Raw genomic sequence first — 18678 nt, forward strand, 5'->3', positions numbered from 1 at the left:
ACAACTCTTTTCTGGTGGATTGCTAAACCAGCATTTGTTTTAAACTCTGCTAGAGTAGTGGGTGCAGGGATCAAAAGACCTGCATTCTAGTCTCAGCTTCATCTCCTACCTGCCCTTATGATCTCCCACCAACTTTCTGAACCTTTCTTTGAAGCAGGAAAATAATCCTTGTGTAGCATAACTCTCATCTGTCTTACAGGGAGAAAGTGCAGAAGGACATGTAAACCGTAAGAGATTAGAGCCTCCTGTAATATTTTAGAGTTGGGTGGTACTTAATGATCTTCTGGTCCGTCCCCTTCATTTTTCAGAGCCATGGAAATGAGGCCTGGAAGGGGAAGATGATTTAAGGCAGATTACATGTCTGAGAAATGTGATCTGCTATTAAGAAATTTACCATAAAAACATATGAGTAGAATGAATTAGCTAAATTCAACCCATTTAGCACTTTATTGTATTGGCCTCCCAGTTATTAGACTTACAACTTTAGTCCATTACACACCAATGAAGAAAAAAACAATTGAAAAATTGTAAATAAATAAAGAGGGTATACTCTTCAAATTTGTATGATGAGTCTCATTGGATGTGAAATTTTTATTTGGGTCAAGGAAACACATTAAGCACTGAGGAGCCTGAGAAATATGATTGTCAGAATTTCCCTGTTCCATCACATGGGTCTATCATTAATGTTGTTGGGAAAATATTCTTGGGTGTAGAATGGTCCATTTATGCATTTCTCCAGTGACTGGTTTAATGATAGGGATTCTTCTGCAAGATCGGCCCTTGATTTTTCATTTGAGTCACAACACAACAATACCCTTTAGTAAAGGTGTGTATTGTTATCATTTCATTCCAGTAGATGGTGACACAAGAATCCATGCTGAAGGCTGCCTTGCCTCTCTTTACCAGATTCATCATCAGCAATGGACTGCGGACCGAGCATGGGGTGTTTGAGATCACACTGGAGACTGCGGACAGAGCCCTGCCTGTGGTAACCAGGAACAAGGGGTTGAGACTGGCCCAAGGGGCTGTGGGCCTGCTTTCCCCTGACCTCCTTCAGCTGACCGACCCTGATACACCTGCGGAGAACCTCACCTTCCTCTTGGTTCAGCTTCCCCAGCATGGCCAGCTCTACCTGTGGGGGACAGGGCTACTTCAACACAATTTTACCCAGCAGGATGTGGACAGCGGGAATGTGGCCTATCGGCACTCAGGAGGGGACTCCCAGACTGACTGCTTTACTTTCATGGCCACAGACAGCACAAACCAAGGCTTTATTGTGAATGGGAGAGTGTGGGAAAAACCTGTTTTATTCACCATTCAGGCAAGTATGAAAAACACAGTTCATTGCCAGAGATGTGAAAACAGTGACATCGAGAACTTTTTTTTTTTTTTTTTTTTGAGAGGGAGTCTCTCTCTGTCACCCAGGCTGCAGTGCAGTGGCATGATCTTGGCTCACTTCAATCTCCGCCTCCTGGGCTCAAGCAATTCTCCTGCCTCAGCCTCCCGAGTAGCTGGGCCTCTAGTCATGTGCCACCATGCCCAGCTAACTTTTTTGCATTTTTAGTAGAGATACCGTTTCACCATGTCAGTCAGGCTGATCGCAAATTCCTGACTTCAAATGATCCACCTGCCTCGGCCTCCCAAAGTGCTGGGATTACAGGCGTGAGCTATCACGCCTGGCCAAGAACTATTTTTTAATTTCCTTTCCTCTTTCATTCAAGTACAGATTATGCATCTACAGCAAAACAGCAATATTAATATGAATGAAAGAGATATGGTCCCCTCATAGGTGCTAATGACTGACCGTGAGTGTTGATGGTAGCACAGAAAGGAACAAAAGCCATGGGCTTTGGAGTCAGACAGACCTAGGTTTGAATTTCTGCTTTGCAATGTATTAGCTGTCTGACCTTAAAGAGTTCTTTAACTCTTCTGAATCTACTTTTCCTTCTTTGAAAAACATGCCTACAGCATTGTGGTGAGAATTCAGTAGGATTAGGTATCCAAAGCAGTAGCATATGGCCTGAAACATATTTGATGTTGAAACTTACGAGGCAGCATCTTTACACTATTACACATGTAATAATGATGAGGGTAATAATAGCAGCAATTGCAGTTCCTTTAGCGTTAACTGCAAGCCAGACCCACTCCACATAAATCTTATTTGATTCGCATAAAACTCACATGAAGCAAGTTTTGTTATTTACATTTTATAGATGAGGGTACAAGTTCAGGAGTTAAATAATTTGATCAAATACACACAAAGGCCTCAAGTCTTTCTGATCCCAAATTCTGTGTCCTTTCTATGACACTACACTGTCACATTTGTTGACTATTACAAGGATTCCTGGAGGGCATAATGTGTTTTTCTTTTTTAAGTCAAAACACATCAAGTATATTCTGGCTCTCAAACCCTTGAATCTACTCTCCTTGGAAGTAGTTCACCCTCTTCTACACACTCTCACCAAAAACAAAATAAATAAAATTTATCTCTCACTTCAGAATACTTTCTGACTAGTAAAATAGTTACATTTTCCCTTGCTCGGAGAGAGAGAGAGAGAGAGAAAGAGATTTATTTTAGGAAATTGGCTCATTGGCTCATGCAGTTTTAGGGCCTGCCATGTCCGAAATACACAGGGCACATTGGCAGGCTACAAATTTCAGCAGGAGTTAACGTTGCGATCTTTAGCCCAAAGGCAGTCTGGAGGCAACATTCCTTCCTTTTTGGGGGGGCTTCAGTCTTTTCTCTTAAGGCCTACAATTGATTGGTTGAAGCCCACTTGCATTATGGAGGGTGATCTCTTTACTCAAAATGTACTGATGTAAACGTTAATCCCATCTAATACACACCGTGCAAAGTTGACACATAAAATGAAGCCTCACAGACTCTTATCTATGAGGGAAGTCTTGAGATCATAGAGTGGGTGCTGGATGAGTCCTTGGCAGTCAGGAGGTCCAGCAAATGCAAAGAAATGATAATGCACTGGGAGAAGAAAGAAGATATTGACATCGTGAACACAGTAAGAAGCACTTTGTATTAAAATTATTGTTTTTATTTTTATCATATGTTTTAATTGATCTTAGTCACTTTCCCTTTTCAGTCTGTTAGTGTCTTTTTTTTATTCCTAACTCCCCTAACCTAGGTTGAGACCTGTCTCTGTACTGTCCAACCAGGGATACTTTTCTGGGTCTCTTTGGCTGCAAATTTATACAAATTCTAAATTCTGAGTGCAGATGTTAGAGTTCCTTCCTACACTCCGTACCACAGATGGAAAAGAGGATGGAGATTGGGGAAAGTACCAGAACTTGAATCAGGTCTCTCCCAACACCAACACTCAAAGAGCATGGCTATTGTAAGAGAGTTATCTATTGGAAGTTGTGGAATTTACTGATAGGAAAATGTTGGACATATATTATAAAGTTTCTTTTTTTTGTCAAAAGTATAAGGCTTTCTTTGCAAAAAAAAAAAAAAATGTGTGAAAATCTCACAAGGTAAGCTTCAAAATTCCCCGCATAATTCCCCAGAACCCTCAGTCTCTTTGAGCAGAGAAGTCAAGAGGCTTTAGAAAGTGACTGACCCCACCAGCAGTGTAGGAGAGATGACACTCAGTGTCTTGCCTTCAAGAGCTTTTTCTGCCAAGACAATTTGGATGTTGATCACCGTTGAGTCATAAACTGGCCCAAATAAGTCTCCCAACTATGGGTAAACTATTCTTCTGGTGGTACCTGAGTAATTGAGGGCAAAACTGCTGCAAAACACAGGTGTATTTGACTGATACCAGCAGGCACAACCTGACATTCATTTTGTAGGAAATCTTTTCTGTCTGACCAAGATTATTGCAACTGATGCAACCTGTACTTCTCCTTTAAAGGGGTCAGGTGAGCGAGAAAAATGTGATGCCATTGCTTTCTGTGCATTTTCTGTAAATACAACACAAGTTATCAGGGGATAGAGCTTTCTTTAAAAAAAAATCTTGCAACCCAATATTTAAAAATGCTTCTGGGATACTAAGCCAGAAGATCTACTTTTGACAAAGCTAGAAGTTGAATAAGATCTAGGATATATTTTAATGTGACCAGAGACATGACAGGGGACCGTGTTGCTAGAGTTCAGATGTTTTTTTAAAAACACATGATCACAACAGGCATTTATTACTTTTGTAACACTTTCATTTTTAAGGAATTATAACATCCAAAACCAAAATAAAACAACCATCCTACATTCAAGTATTCATTTAGTATCAACTTTGGGTATTTCTTATATGGCTTAGAGGTACTTTAATTTTCCTCTTCTTCCACTAACCATCTCTCTTACTGGCCACATGGCTGAGGGAGCTTCTTCCCTCACGGGCCACAATGACAATTTAATACCCAATCTCATTGCTTTGAAAGTTGCCACACATACTCTTCAGGAGAGGAGAAGAACGACTGTGACTTTTGAAAATGTCTGTTGCTTTTTCAGTTTATAAATAACTATGTATTGTCAATAATTCATAAACTACAAGAAAAAAATTCTTGACAACCATACCACTGAAAAACCTATTGTTGGTAGCTTTCTTTTATTTTGTTCAATTAGAAATGGGATGATATTATATATACTATTTTTTATGCGTATTGCCTGTTTCCATCTTCATATATTATGAACATTTCCTTATGTCATTAACTATTCCTGATAGTTCTTGATAACTAATCATATTCCTGATAACATGATTTTTAAAGGCTGCATGGAACTCAGTCTCAGGTCGAGATGGTTTATAAATCCCCTGGTGGACTTTTCATTCTTTTTGTAAATTGCTATTATAAATAGTATTTTAGTGAATATATATCTAATCATTTTTGGATACATATCTGTTTCTGCAAGATACAGAAAAATTTTCACTATTTTGCACCCCTACCAGCAAAATATAAAAATATCTGTTTCTTCACATATTTATCAGCATGAGTTATAATTATTTCTGTTTTTTTTTTTTTTTTTTAAGAATCTTGCCAATTTGAGAGGAAAAAATGGTTGGTTGTGACAAAATTTCTTATGAAATAAACAGAGGAGGAGTTGTAATCTTTCCCCACCCCAAAACAAATGAACACGTTTGTGCAAATGCTCCCAGATTTTTGCCTATGTCTATACAAACATTATGTATAGATAAATATATATTTTTAACAAAAATAGTATTATAATTATATTCTAATTCTATTTTGCAACTTGCTAGGGTTTTTCAGTTAACACAAAATTGTGGAAATTTTTCATTATCAATTCATTTTCTCCCTTATTCTTTTGAATAGCTACAGAGTGGTTCATTCTATCATAATACACAAAAATATACATGGTCTTATCGTTGACATGAATTCTTTACTGGGGCAAACTAAGATTTACAGTAGTATCAGTTTGGTGTAAATGAAATTAAGAACCGAGAGATTAGGAGTAAGGGGAATGAAGATTCTTGTACATGTTTTGTAGTATCAGTGGTGAATCTGTTCTAATCCATCCAAACCTGCTCCGTCCGTAACCTACAACAGTCATCTTGCAAATGCAAGATGCACTGAGCTCCATACAGACTGAATGAGGTCCTTTGTTGTGTTTGAACCTACACTTCTGTTCTCACTTATGAGTAATTGCTCATCCACCATCTTCACAAATCTAGTCCACCTGTTCAGCTACCTGGCTCTCATCTTCAATGAAACAAATATGCAAATGTCTAGAAATAATCACCTTTCACTTTTTCCTTACTGAGGTATCTCTATTTTTATTCAACATTTTTGCCAGTTGAAAAAAAGACATACCAAAAAAATTTCTATATATTTGTAAACCCTCACAATTTTGTGTCTGTAAATCACTAAATACCAGGAAAATGGGAGAAGTTCTTTTGTGGAGTTAACATGAAGTCTGCTCTAGAATTCTTGGGTCAATTTTAGTGTATTCATTTAATAGACATTCCCTGGGCTTCTGTTATGGTTCAGGCACTGTGCCAGGTGCAGGGAATCCATGGGGGTAAAAGACCTGACACCTGCCCTCTTGGAACTTGTATCCTAAGTGGGAGTCAAGGTTTACAGTGGAAAATTGGCCTCTGTTCCAAGCACTGTGATATTTGCTGAGGCTATTGTGAACAGGACAGTCTTTAGCAGGAATCCACTAGTGAGGAGTATAAGGAATCCAAAACGTGGGACAGTGTGTCATTGTTGAACCAATGAAGCCCAATGTTGCATGGGGGTGAGGGGCCTTTGGACAACATTGTATGTCATTGTTGATGATCCAGGTAGACCAATTGGACAAAACAGCTCCTCGTATCACACTCTTGCATTCCCCTTCTCAAGTGGGGCTCCTGAAAAATGGCTGCTACGGGCTTTATATCACTTCCCGCGTGTTGAAGGCATCAGACCCTGACACTGAGGATGATCAGATCATCTTTAAAATTCTACAAGGCCCAAAACATGGACATCTGGAGAACACAACAACAGGTATTGGCCTCCTTAATCCTTATAATTGCCATTTTAAAATACCCAGTGGCTGGCAGGGCTAGAGAGTAATTTAATTAAGTGCAGGCCCATTTGGTAAACACTCCCCAGGGCTTACTGATAGATGCAGTTTATAAATCAATATTGCTCCTAAAGAGGGTTTGAAGCTGAGCCTTCCTAAATTTATCCTGACTTGACGAACCAAATACTGATATACAACTGTATATTTATAATTTTTTTCTCAACAGCTGATTTTAATATATTCAAAGGAACATAGTATCAGGACCAAATTTCCTATTTGTGACTAATTTTTTATTCTGTCATGAATTCTAAATGACTCTAAATGATGTCAAATCTTTTTTAAAAAGTTCTTGGTTTTTTTCCTAATGGTTTTTCTGGATTGTATATTATTTCTGCTTTATGAGCACAATAATCATAATACATCATTAAACAGGATGGCACCAAGTTACAGATTTTTATTACTGTATCTTTCTATTCTCCCTCTCTTTATTTTTATATTTTTTTAAGGCAAATATTTCTGAAGCAGTCAACTTAATGCCTAATTTAAGCTCATTGCATTTGAATTTTAAGATAGTTACAGTAATGTTAATTTCTTTTTTTAAAATGTACTTTAGCTGTTTTTTAAAGCTGTGTCTAAAATAAAATAGCCATACAATTGTGTTAGCTTTTATTTAATGTTTTGTTTGATTACCCATGATATTCATTTATTTCTTTTTTGTAGGTGAATTTATCCATGAGAAATTTAGCCAAAAGGACTTGAACAGTAAGACTATTCTTTACATCATAAACCCATCCTTGGAAGTAAATTCAGATACCATGGAATTTCAAATCATGGACCCCACAGGGAACTCGGCCAGTCCTCAAATGTAAATTCTCTTGCTTATTCAGTAGTCCTATATGTTACATCCATAATGTATCTGAATATTAGGAAAGTGAAATGTTCTTTTTAAAACAGAACCCAAGAAGATAAATTAATAGGCCATTTCACAAGCTCATGGAATTTATTTTGGAGAATGAATTTTTTTTATTACTGTTTGATAGTAGGAAAGCCAATAGCTTTACAGAGTACAGAAACATTAAAAAGCTAAGTTGACGTTCATATTATGCATGTTAATGTATACACTTTTATACACAGGGAGGTTTCTGTCTTAACAATTCACTAGCATCCAACACTGAGTTTGCAGGTTCATGTAGCAATTGTGCAGCAAGAGGTCACTCTAGGACCGTGTTAGTAACTATAGCCTTCTGAAATATCTGCAGTCGGAGAAATGAGGTAGTCAAGAAGAGTTAGCCAAACATCTTCTCTTTCTCTTATGAAGAAAATTATAATTACTTGACAGTGTGTTTATAAGGTGATAAACTTATCCTGTGTAAGATGAATATAGTGTGAAGAGGAAACTAGACTTTGGAAGGTGTATAAAGGGTATGACCCTCAAAATAGCAAGAGTAACAACTCTTCAAAATTAGCAAGATTAACAGACCATAGCAATTTCACTGACTGGGTCCCTATTCTAGACTTTTCTTGAATGAAGGCCTTGAATATCTTACCAGCTAACAGATGGTCATAGAAAGGTCTGTCAGAGTCCAGTTCTTCTGGTACTGTGCTGTTTTTTTGTTGGTTTGTTTGTTCGTTTTGTTTGTTTTTGATACCCTCCCAGATACCCCAAAGAAAAGTTGTTCACTTATCCTTGTTTTTAGTAGTCACCATATCCTAGTCATACTAAGCATCATAAGTGGTACAGCTCTGTTATACTCCTTTTATGATGGAGTATAGACTAAGAAAAGAAAGCTGAGAAACTCCTCTGCAGTCTTCAGAATTCTTGCATTTTCTTTTGGATCCGGAATTGTAGTTCTAAAATCTGACCAGCAGAGGTCACAGTAGTCATTGTCAGAAAAAAGCTAGCATCCTTAGCAAAACACGTTCCCAGCGTCCCACTCCGTTGCCCTGATAAAATGTAGAGCCTGGCCCAGATTTGTTAACTCCACAGACTTTTATCGAGTGGCTACTACATGCCAGGTGCACAGTACTAGGAGCTGGGGAATAGGTTAGAACAAAGTAGACCTGGCCCCTGATATTAAAATGTAATCTCGAGATTACAAAATGTAAAACATATGACCTCCACCCATTAAACTGTCTTTGCCTAAGACAAATAATTCCCAGGATCACAATCTTTATGGAAAAATATGTCAACTACTTGCAACGTCAGACAAATATCTTCCAATTCTCAAGAAAATGTAAAAAAAAAAAAAAAAAAAAAAAAAACCTGCTCCAAAAACGTTAGTACGTGGACTTCACTTTTTTTTTTAACATTTTAAAAATAATTCAACTAAGAAAACGTAGGAATGTTGATCAGACTTGCTACTGACCTAATGCTGACCTCTTGTCCTCCATGTGTGAGTGCAGTGTAGCTGACAGAGAATTTTCTTCCCCCAGTAATGATGCTAGGCTGATACTGCTTCACCCATAGCCCCTTTCAATCTTTGTCACTATCAAGGACATTGCTTTTGGAAGATGATTTATATTTTTAAATATACTCTCAAATTCATATGAGAATTACAGCAAAATTTGCTTAATTTAATTATAACCTTAATTGAAGCCATTTAAAATATCCTCCTGCTTTTGTTGGATATTAACTTTCATGTATCTGTGTTGGAGATGTTTCTAGTTCAACTTGACGTAATTTGTTCATTTGTTTATGACTGAACAAAATACTGTGGCATGTGCCTACCAAGGGGTAATATAGAGAGAAGTTTTATTTGATTCTAACATATATTAGGCTATTTTGTTTATAAGGGATGGGGGGGTAAAATTACTCAGCATTTATCATCGTCATTTTTGAACGGTATAGTTGTCCTCAACCCCATTTGTAAGCAGTTGTTGTTGGAACTAGATGCACAATTTTCCAGTAAAAAACAAGGTTATGAATAGTGGCTCATCTTCCCAAGATAGCCAGCCAGAACATAGTTGCAGGTACAATATAAATTACAGCCATTTGCAATATAATTGGTGTTTGCTCTATTTCATTGCTATTCATTTAATCATCAGAACCACCTATGAGTCAGGTACCATCATAATCTGAAATTTACAGATGGGAAAACTGAGGACAGAGCTAGAAAGTGACTTTTCTAAGTGGAAATGCAGCTTTAGAGTGCATGATTTTTCTCAGCACACTGAAGAACTTCTTGCCCGTTTTAAGGACTGTGCTAATCTGGCCTGAAGGAAATGGAACACCAGGCTTGTCTTCTTTCTCTTCAAACATTGGCCACCCAGGCAAGAAAGAAGGAATACTTACTCATATAGGACCTTAAAGTTCAGTGGGATTTTTTTAAATGTACATTATAGATCTCTATATTAGTGTGCACTTTGTATCTAACACACTAGAATTTATACTATAGCTGATAAACCACTGAACTTGGAGCTAGAGGACAAGGTTTGAGCTTTGGCTCTGCCCTTCATCTAGTAACTGTTCAAGCCTTAGTTATCTCTTCTGTAAAATGGGAGCGATACTACAATTTGTTTAGAAAAACAAATGAAATGTGTAATGTATATGAAAGCATCTTGTGTATTTAGACTCCTTAACAAATGCAACTTGTGGTGGTGATTACTGTTGTAGTTAATTCATGTAGGTACAATAATTGACTAAAGCAGTATCCCGGAAACATTTGGTGGATTAGAAAGCCTGCCTCTAATTAGAAATTGATCCTGGGATGAATCACAAAGTGAACAGTCAATATGCATATTAATCAATGAGCTAAATGCTGTGGAACTTTGTGTTGTTCTTTGGCTTAGACAGGATTAATAGATTCATATTCCTCATATTTGAAGGGGTGAAACCTCTGTGATAAAGCTAAAGGGACTGCGGGGTGCCATCTGGAACAGAAATGGACCTGTTTTAGAGCACGGGAAGGACCCCTGTTCAGTGGAAAATTCAGAATCTTGACTGTTGGTCAGTTTTGGCTATTGCAGGATTCCTATGGAGTCCTGAAGGATGAATAGATGCTCTACTATAAAAAGCGTTAGGAAATGCTTGTTTCATGAGCTTCATCAAATTATTGCCAGCTAGCTAGCTTGCATGCTTGTTTAACTGCATCACATCCTAGAATCATCGAGATGTGCGTGTGGATTGGGAATCTCTCAGAAATGAAGCCTAGGCAGCAAATCTCAACCCAACTGGGCTATAGAATCACCTCTCTCTACCTGCCACCCCACACACAGGCAGAATAGCTCGGGGAACAAGTTTTTCATGGAATACATCTGGGAGTCACTTTATTGTAAATAGAAATTATTTTATAATGCTGATATCCATGGAAATTTGCATAAAGATTTAGATTTAGCTAAATGCCTACATTTCAGGCACTGTGCTAGGTGTTTTCATGAATTGTCTAATTTTATCTGCAAAACACAATCCTCTGAGGATAAGGAAATGAAGCTCAAGGCTTTTAAGTAATTATCCTGAAGTCACTGGAGAATGAACCCTGACCTCCAGACCTAAGTGAGTGCTCATCTTATTGCCTCACCCCTTGGCTGCACCCCCTCAAGCTTGTGCCTGTTTTCTAGTCCAAGTTGAATCTCCAAGATGATCCACAGAAGCCCCAAACTAAATTACACAGGACCCACATCATTCATGAAAAGCGCTTTTGTGGACCACAGAATGTGGCCAACTTCTGACCAAAGTTGTTTTCCTAATACAGCTTCCACATAGACCTCTTTCTTGTGCCCACTGGAGAAAAGTGAACTTCAAAAGCAATGTTGAATGCAGAAGTCCTCGGTAACTCAGTGACTGTTTCTCCGGTTCTGCACTCTGATTCTTCGCCTCCCTCTGGCAACTCACATTCTAACTGTTCTGTTGTCCATTTTTGGCTTTAAAAGAGAAGGGACAGAAGAATAAAAGGAATTTCCATCAGGCAAACTTTGCGATGTTTAGCAGCTTTTATGAAACACCAGATAGGGGAAGGTGTTTGGCTAGCTAATACCTGTACATTACCTGCAAGCCAGGAGTTAAGGTTTTTGTCTTCAGACTAGATCTTAGGAAAGCACAGAGGAAGGGAAGGAAAATAGCACTTATTAAGCACCCACTGTGTACAGGTGCTTTATACATATTAACTAATTTTAATTTTAATCATTTGACATAAGTGTAATTCTCCTCATTTTTAAGATAATGAAAACCGAGGCCCAGAGAGACTGAGTAACTGACCGTAATCACACACTAAATCACACACTAATCAGTGGTTACAAGGTGTGCTTGATTCTAAAGCACTTGTTTTGGGTACTCACTATGCTGCCTCTTGGCTAAACACTGTTTCCCCATTATCAAGAGAAAAAGAGAAAAATGAAAACACAGGTGTTCACAGCATTCGATTATGGAGTTTAATAGCATCATCTTTGAATTGATAAGTCTTAGATTGGATACTTGAAAAATATTTTTTAACATTTTCAGGAATTCTTGTCACATGCTACTTGATTATAAATGAAGATATAGTTATAAGGATAGTAATTTAATCACAATTTTAGCTTCTGTAAACCTTTTGCTGAGAAGCTCAAAATACTTAACAAGAATTCACGAAGGTTCACTTAACCCCTTTGAAGTACAGACTTATCATTATTGCACTTTGTAATAATTACATTATTATAGGAAGCAAGGAAACTGAGGCATAGACAGGCTAAATATCTTTTTCACGGACTCTTGTTAACCTGGATTAATGCCCCAATTCCTAAACCGGTGATTTAACTCCAGGTATTTCTTTCAGCTTCTTGTTTCTTCATAAATGAATCAAATAGCTGGAAAATAAAATATCAGAAAGAACATATTTATTACTCCAGGACAGGGTGTCTCAACATTGGCACTATAGGCATTTTGAGACAGACCATTTGGTGTCACAGGGGAGTCTCCTGGGCACTGCAGAACATTCAGCAGCACCCCAGGCCTCTCTCAGCTGAAGTCCAGCACCATCCTCTTCCCAGTGGTGGCAATTAATACCATCTCCAGAAAATGCCAAATGTTAAGAATTACATGCATGCCTTAGAAAATAGCATACATATGTTTTAAGAAATTATGAATTATGTTAGAATGCTCATTTATCAATGCCATCTTTCTCTCTATGCTAATAAAACCTAACAATAGTCAAAGAATCCAGAATAAGTCAGGGCTAGAGAAAACATGTGAGGATCATCTAGCCTAGCATTTTTTTCCAAGTGTGTGAAAGATGATGTTAGTAAGGTTGGGGAGACAAATATTTTCGTTGGTTGTATTAGTCTGTTTTCACACTGCTAATAAAGACATACCTGAGACTGGGTAATTTAGAAAGAAAAAGAGGTTTAATGAACTCATAGTTCCAAATAGTTGGGGAGGACTCACAAGCATGGCGGAAGGCAAAAGGCAAGTCTTACATGGTGGCAGCAAGAGAGAATGAGAGCCAGGTAAAAAGGGGAACCCCTTATAAAGTCATCAGATCTCGTGAGACTTATTCACTACCACAAGAACAGTATGGTGGAAACCACCCCCATGATTCAATTATCTCCCACCAGGTCCCTCCCACAACATGTGGGAATTATGAGAGCTACAATTCAAGATGAGCGACAATTCAACATGTGGGAATACAGCCAAACCATATCAATGGTCAACTTAGCTCAGGAGACAGTGGGATATACAAGATTCATTCATTCAGTTAACAGACATTTAATGAGCACTCACCATGTTTTAGATGCTCTACAAGACACCTGGGTTATCACAATGAACCAAAGACCTGTGCTTCCTTGGAGCATACATAGGATCTAAATCAATGTGATAGTATGCTTGCTGTATGTGGTACATGCTCTGGAAAAAAGAAAAACTTGACCAGGAGAAGGGGGATCAGAAGTGCTGTGTTTGGGAAAGACATTGTGATTTTAAATTGGGTGTTTAAACAACATTTCCTTTACCTGACTGTTTAGAGCTGGTGAGTGACAGAGGGACCTGAAGCCTCACAAGTTCAAATCCAATTTTATTTCCACTGCTCCGTGCCATGTCTTCCACTTACAACAGTGGTTTTCAGGGATCTGAATTCGTCTTCACATTGAACCAGCTTTTGCTTTCTTTTTTTTTTTTTTTTTTTTTTTTTTGAGACGGAGTCTTGCTCTGCCACCCAGGCTGGAGTGCAGTGGCGTGATCTCGGCTCACTGCAACCTCTGTCTCTCGGTGAACCAGCTTTTTCTATTGTGATGAACACATTAAAACCACATATGGAAGAAGTTCTCAAGTGGGGGTGACTTTTCTCCCAAGGAGCATTTGTCAAGGTCCGGAAACAGTTTTGGTTGTCGTGACTAGAGGGAAGTGGTGCTACTACATCTAATGCGAGGAGGACAGGGATGCTGCTAAACATCATTCCCACACAGGACAGCCTCCCGCAGCAAAGAATTGTCTGGTCCAAAATGGTTGGGAAAGCCTGACTTAGAGACTTAGGGAGTTTTCCCCTCCTGCTAAATGACTTGAAGTGATTGCCACATGGGTTACACATAAAATGTGTGCATGGCATACAGTTCTGACCGTAAAATGAGCTTCACTCAATGGTGACAGGAAACTGGAAGCACTGTTAAGATGGGAAGATATGAACCAATCATTATCTACATGACACCTACACATCTAGAACTTTACAAATTTCTCTCATGGGCTCCTGGATCTGGACATTTACGTGATACCAGGCATATAGCTGTGTGGCTTCTTGCAGGAAAAATTCCCAAGTGATTGACTACATCTCTTATTTTTCTTCCAAGTGTTTGTGTACAGTTTAAGCAATCACAGTCTCAGCGTAGAAAGATCTTCTCAAATACAGTATTGCAAAAAGCAAAAAAAAAAAAAACCATTCAAAACATATATTGTACATATTCTGTGGGTATGCAGGTGCTTTGCTATTTAGATATTTTTCTCAAAAATATATAGCCTGGCTTAAATTTCACGGCTTTTCAATAGCTCTTTATTATTTGTAGCAAATAATTTTAAGAAAATAAAATAGAGCATTGTGTAATGACAACCCTGACCTATAAGCATTATGCAGCATTCAAATGGTGCATCAGGGAAATGCATGCACATTCCCAAACAGTAAGACCCTTTATACCTTGAAGCTGAACAGCCATCTGAATGTTTCCCTTCTGGATTTAGATCAGAAATCAAATTGCATTTAGCTTTTCGCCTTGAGGTCACCAGGATCTACAGAATGGCATTGACAGATTTTTACTTGTCATGGTTAGCATTAGCAATGGATGAATTTTCAGAAGGATTGGACATTGAAACTCATTTGAACCCTATTGATGGCTGAAATCCATGCAAATGTATTTGTTTCAGTCTTTCCCACTGTCCTCCTTTCCTTCCCATTTCATCTTTCTCTCTTTTCCCCTAATCCATCTTGCTGACTTTTTTTTTCTTTCTCATTCACCTGGATCCTTGTGGGATTCCTTGCAACATATTTCTATTGGCATTTATGATATCCTTGTTGTTTGTTATCTTGTAATTCTTTAGGCACACACTAATCCCTCCTATCTGTGGGAGATATGTTCTAAGACCTCCAGTGGATGTCTGAAAGTGCAAATAGTATTGAACCCTATGTACACTATGCTTTTTCCTATACTGCACATATATCACTAGGATAAAGTTTAATGTACAAGCTAGGCACAGTAAGAGATTAATAACTAATAAAATAGAACATCTATCATGGGATGCCAGCATCACTACTCTTGCACTTTGGGGCCATGATTACGTAAAATTAGAGTGACTTGAACACAAGCACTGTGACACTGTGGCAGTCAATCTGATAACCAAGCCAGCTACAGAGTGACTAATGGGCAGGTAGCGTCTACTGTGTGGATGTGCTGGACAAAGGGATGATTCTTGCCCCGAGTGGAAGAGCAGGGGATGATGTGAGATTTCATCACACTACTCAGAACAGCATGATGTTTAAAACTTATGAATTATTTGTTTCTGGGATTTTTCACTTAATATTTTCAGATCACGGTTGACCACAAGTAACTGAAAACTTCAGAAAGCAAATTGTGAAAAAGAGGGATTATCGTAATCATTTATTTCTGCTTCTTGATCTGTTTCATGCAAGATTTAAATTCAGTTGCATCAGAGACCCATGAAGTTTCCAATATTTTTTTAATGCAAGGATCCTCTTTTCTTGTTTAAAATTTTATTAATATGAAGTAGCAATAAACTCAGACAATAAATTTTAAATCTGATTGAATAAACATGTATGTTTATATAGATTCATGAGCCCCTGTAATAATTCCATGCTCTCACCCTACCCTTGCCCCCAGCCCATGATGCTCAGCTATGAACCTACACTGTTGAGTTTATCTGGCTGGTGAGCTTAATCCATAGAACATGACTTTGACACATGATCAGTGTGGACACAGTGATTATTTGAAGACAAACTTCCTCCCTAATATGAATGGCCCCAGGAAAGCCTGGAGAGTGTGTAAAATGTGTGAACACATGTTCCATATGGTAGTACCCAGAATTTCTAGTTCCACAAAAAAAGAAAGAAATTATAATAAACTTAAAAGTTGAGAGGAAAGAGTCTGAATCTGACTAGAGGTTTGGGAAGTACAAGTAAGGCAACCACTAAGGATTTTGTAAATCTAGAATAAAAGGCAACTGAATAGAAAACAATGGAGGTGCAGTTAACAATTGTAGTGAAGGTTGCTTGTGTCTTTATCCTGCTCTATAGTAAGGTTACAGATGGCAAAAAAAAAGGCAAGACCTCAAAAAGGAAAATGTTTCTGGGTAAAGATAAAACCGTGTTGCGCTGCTTGAGCTCACAAAAGAGTTGCAAAGAACTTCAGTTGGGGAGAGAAATGGTAGAGGATGGATGGAAGATTTGGCATTAGATTTGTGCTTGAATTTCATCTCTGCTATTAGCTTTGTCATGACTTTTTGCCTTTAAGTTAGTTACTTAACCTCTCTGAAGCTTGTTTGTTTGTTTTTGAAAAAAAATGTTCCTCTCTAGATGAAGATTAAAGAAGACAATTTCCACCAAATGTTGGACTCACTAAATATATTGTAGAAAGAAAGACTATCCTCTATTTATCAGGTTTATTTAGTTATATAGTTGCATCCAAGCCTCATACCAGTAGAGTCCTTTTTTTATGCACAGAAAGAGAAACAAATAACACTTATGAAACACCTGTACATTTTAATTCCCAAGCACGTCCTCAAAAATATTTTGTTATTAAACTGAACCCAAGTTCAGAGAATATCTCTGTCTGGAATTGTTCTTGTTGTACCAATTATCCTTATCTAAATGATAAGATAGAAGACTTCCTATCAGTGTCTTTTCCAAAAAGGAATGTCTGCTTGAACTTAACAACTGCTGGTTCCTTTCCCTTCAAAACATTCAAGATTGAGTCCCCTTTTAGCTGTAAATATCTGTGGGACATTCAGCAGCCTTTTAACCTTAGATTCTTCATTTGTAAAATGGAATTCTAATCCTTGCTCTGTCTACCTTACAGGGTTGTTGTAAGGGTCAAATGAGATAACATTAGTATAAATTCTTTGTGAACTAAAATGTGTCAAATAAGTCTAAGGAATTTCCATCACTGGTGTAGGTTGATCAACCACCTTTTTCCACTCAGTCCACTCAGCGGAGAATCCCTATAGGCATATACTATGCATTCTCATGATTTCTCTTTTCCTTTCATGCACAGTTTGGAACTGAAGTGGTCTCATATTGAATGGTCACAGACCGAATATGAAGTCTGTGAGAATGTGGGTGTGTTGCCCTTGGAAATTATCAGAAGGGGATATTCCATGGACTCGGCCTTTGTGGGTATAAAGGTAACGACTCTGAAATGTAAATTATCAAGCTAAAACTTATGTTGCTCGTTGGTGTCTTTCATTATATTTTTTTTAGAAAAATTCAGAGTGACCAAGGAAATTTCAAATTGCAGGGAGATCCCACTATTCTGAGGATTCTAAGCACAAAACCTCCTTGGCCCTCCATCCATCATCTAGGTTCATAAACTCTGAGATATGATTTTTTAGTGTATGTGTTGCTGAAGCTAGCACAAGAGACATTATTATTATTATTATTATTATTATTATTATTATTGTTATTTTGAGACAAAGTCTCGCTCTTGTCGCCCAGGCTGGAGTGCAATGGCAAAATCTCGGCTCACAGCAACCTCCGCCTCCCAGGTTCAAGTGATTCTCCTGCCTCAGGCTCCCAAGTAGCTGGGATTACAGGCACCTGCCACCACACCCCACTAATTTTTGTATTTTTAGTGGAGATGGGGTTTCACCATGTTGGCCAGGCTGGTCTCGAACTCCTCACCTCAGGCGATCCATCCACCTTGGCCTTCGAAAGTGCTGGGATTACAAGCGTGAGCCACCTTGCCTGGCTGAGATATTAATTTTTAAAATCCGTTTTTAATTTTGAAAGCTGTTATTTGTTTCTATAAACTCTTTAGACTTTGAGGTTTTATTTCACAGGGAGCTATATTCAACTTGTGAACTTGGGCTGAACTCTGCTTTAGAAAGAGACGTTGTAAAATTTACAAGAAAAAAACAAACAACCCCATCAAAAAGTGGGCGAAGGACATGAACAGACACTTCTCAAAAGAAGACATTTATGCAGCCAAAAAACACATGAAAAAATGCTCACCATCACTGGCCATCAGAGAAATGCAAATCAAAACCACAATGAGATACCATCTCACACCAGTTAGAATGGCAATCATTAAAAAGTCAGGAAACAACAGGTGCTGGAGAGGATGTGGAGAAATAGGAACACTTTTACACTGTTGGTGGGACTGTAAACTAGTTCAACCCTTGTGGAAGTCAGTGTGGCGATTCCTCAGGGATCTAGAACTAGAAATTCCATTCGACCCAGCCATCCCATTACTGGGTATATACCCAAAGGACTATAAATCATGCTGCTATAAAGACACATGCACACGTATGTTTATTGCCGCATTATTCACAATAGCAAAGACTTGGAACCAACCCAAATGTCCAACAATGATAGACTGGATTAAGAAAATGTGGCACATATACACCATGGAATACTATGCAGCCATAAAAAATGATGAGTTCACGTCCTTTGTAGGGACATGGATGAAATTGGAAATCATCATTCTCAGTAAACTATCGCAAGAACAAAAAACCAAAGACCGCATATTCTCACTCATAGGTGGGAATTGAACAATGAGAACACATGGACACAGGAAGGGGAACATCA

General features: G+C 38.1%; 1 protein-coding gene across 8 annotated transcripts in view; it reads left to right on the forward strand.

Moving 5' to 3' along the window:
* FREM1 (FRAS1 related extracellular matrix 1) overlaps positions 1-18678 on the forward strand; it is a 256761-nt gene that overhangs the window by 215668 nt on the left and 22415 nt on the right. For 4 of the 8 annotated variants that reach the window (XM_063649502.1, XM_063649503.1, XM_063649504.1 and 1 more), the window contains 4 exons: positions 907-1325; positions 6253-6450; positions 7190-7334; positions 17147-17276. In XM_063649502.1, coding sequence (XP_063505572.1) covers positions 907-1325; positions 6253-6450; positions 7190-7334; positions 17147-17276 — 892 coding nt within the window. Of the gene's footprint in view, positions 1-853; positions 1326-6248; positions 6451-7189; positions 7335-17146; positions 17277-18678 lie in introns of those variants that run through there. The other 4 variants (XM_063649501.1, XM_054502066.2, XM_063649506.1 and 1 more) reach the window with 3 other exon arrangements.

The sequence above is a fragment of the Pongo pygmaeus genome, chromosome 13 (genome assembly GCF_028885625.2).
Source record: "Pongo pygmaeus isolate AG05252 chromosome 13, NHGRI_mPonPyg2-v2.0_pri, whole genome shotgun sequence".
NCBI classification, from domain to species: Eukaryota; Metazoa; Chordata; class Mammalia; order Primates; family Hominidae; genus Pongo; species Pongo pygmaeus.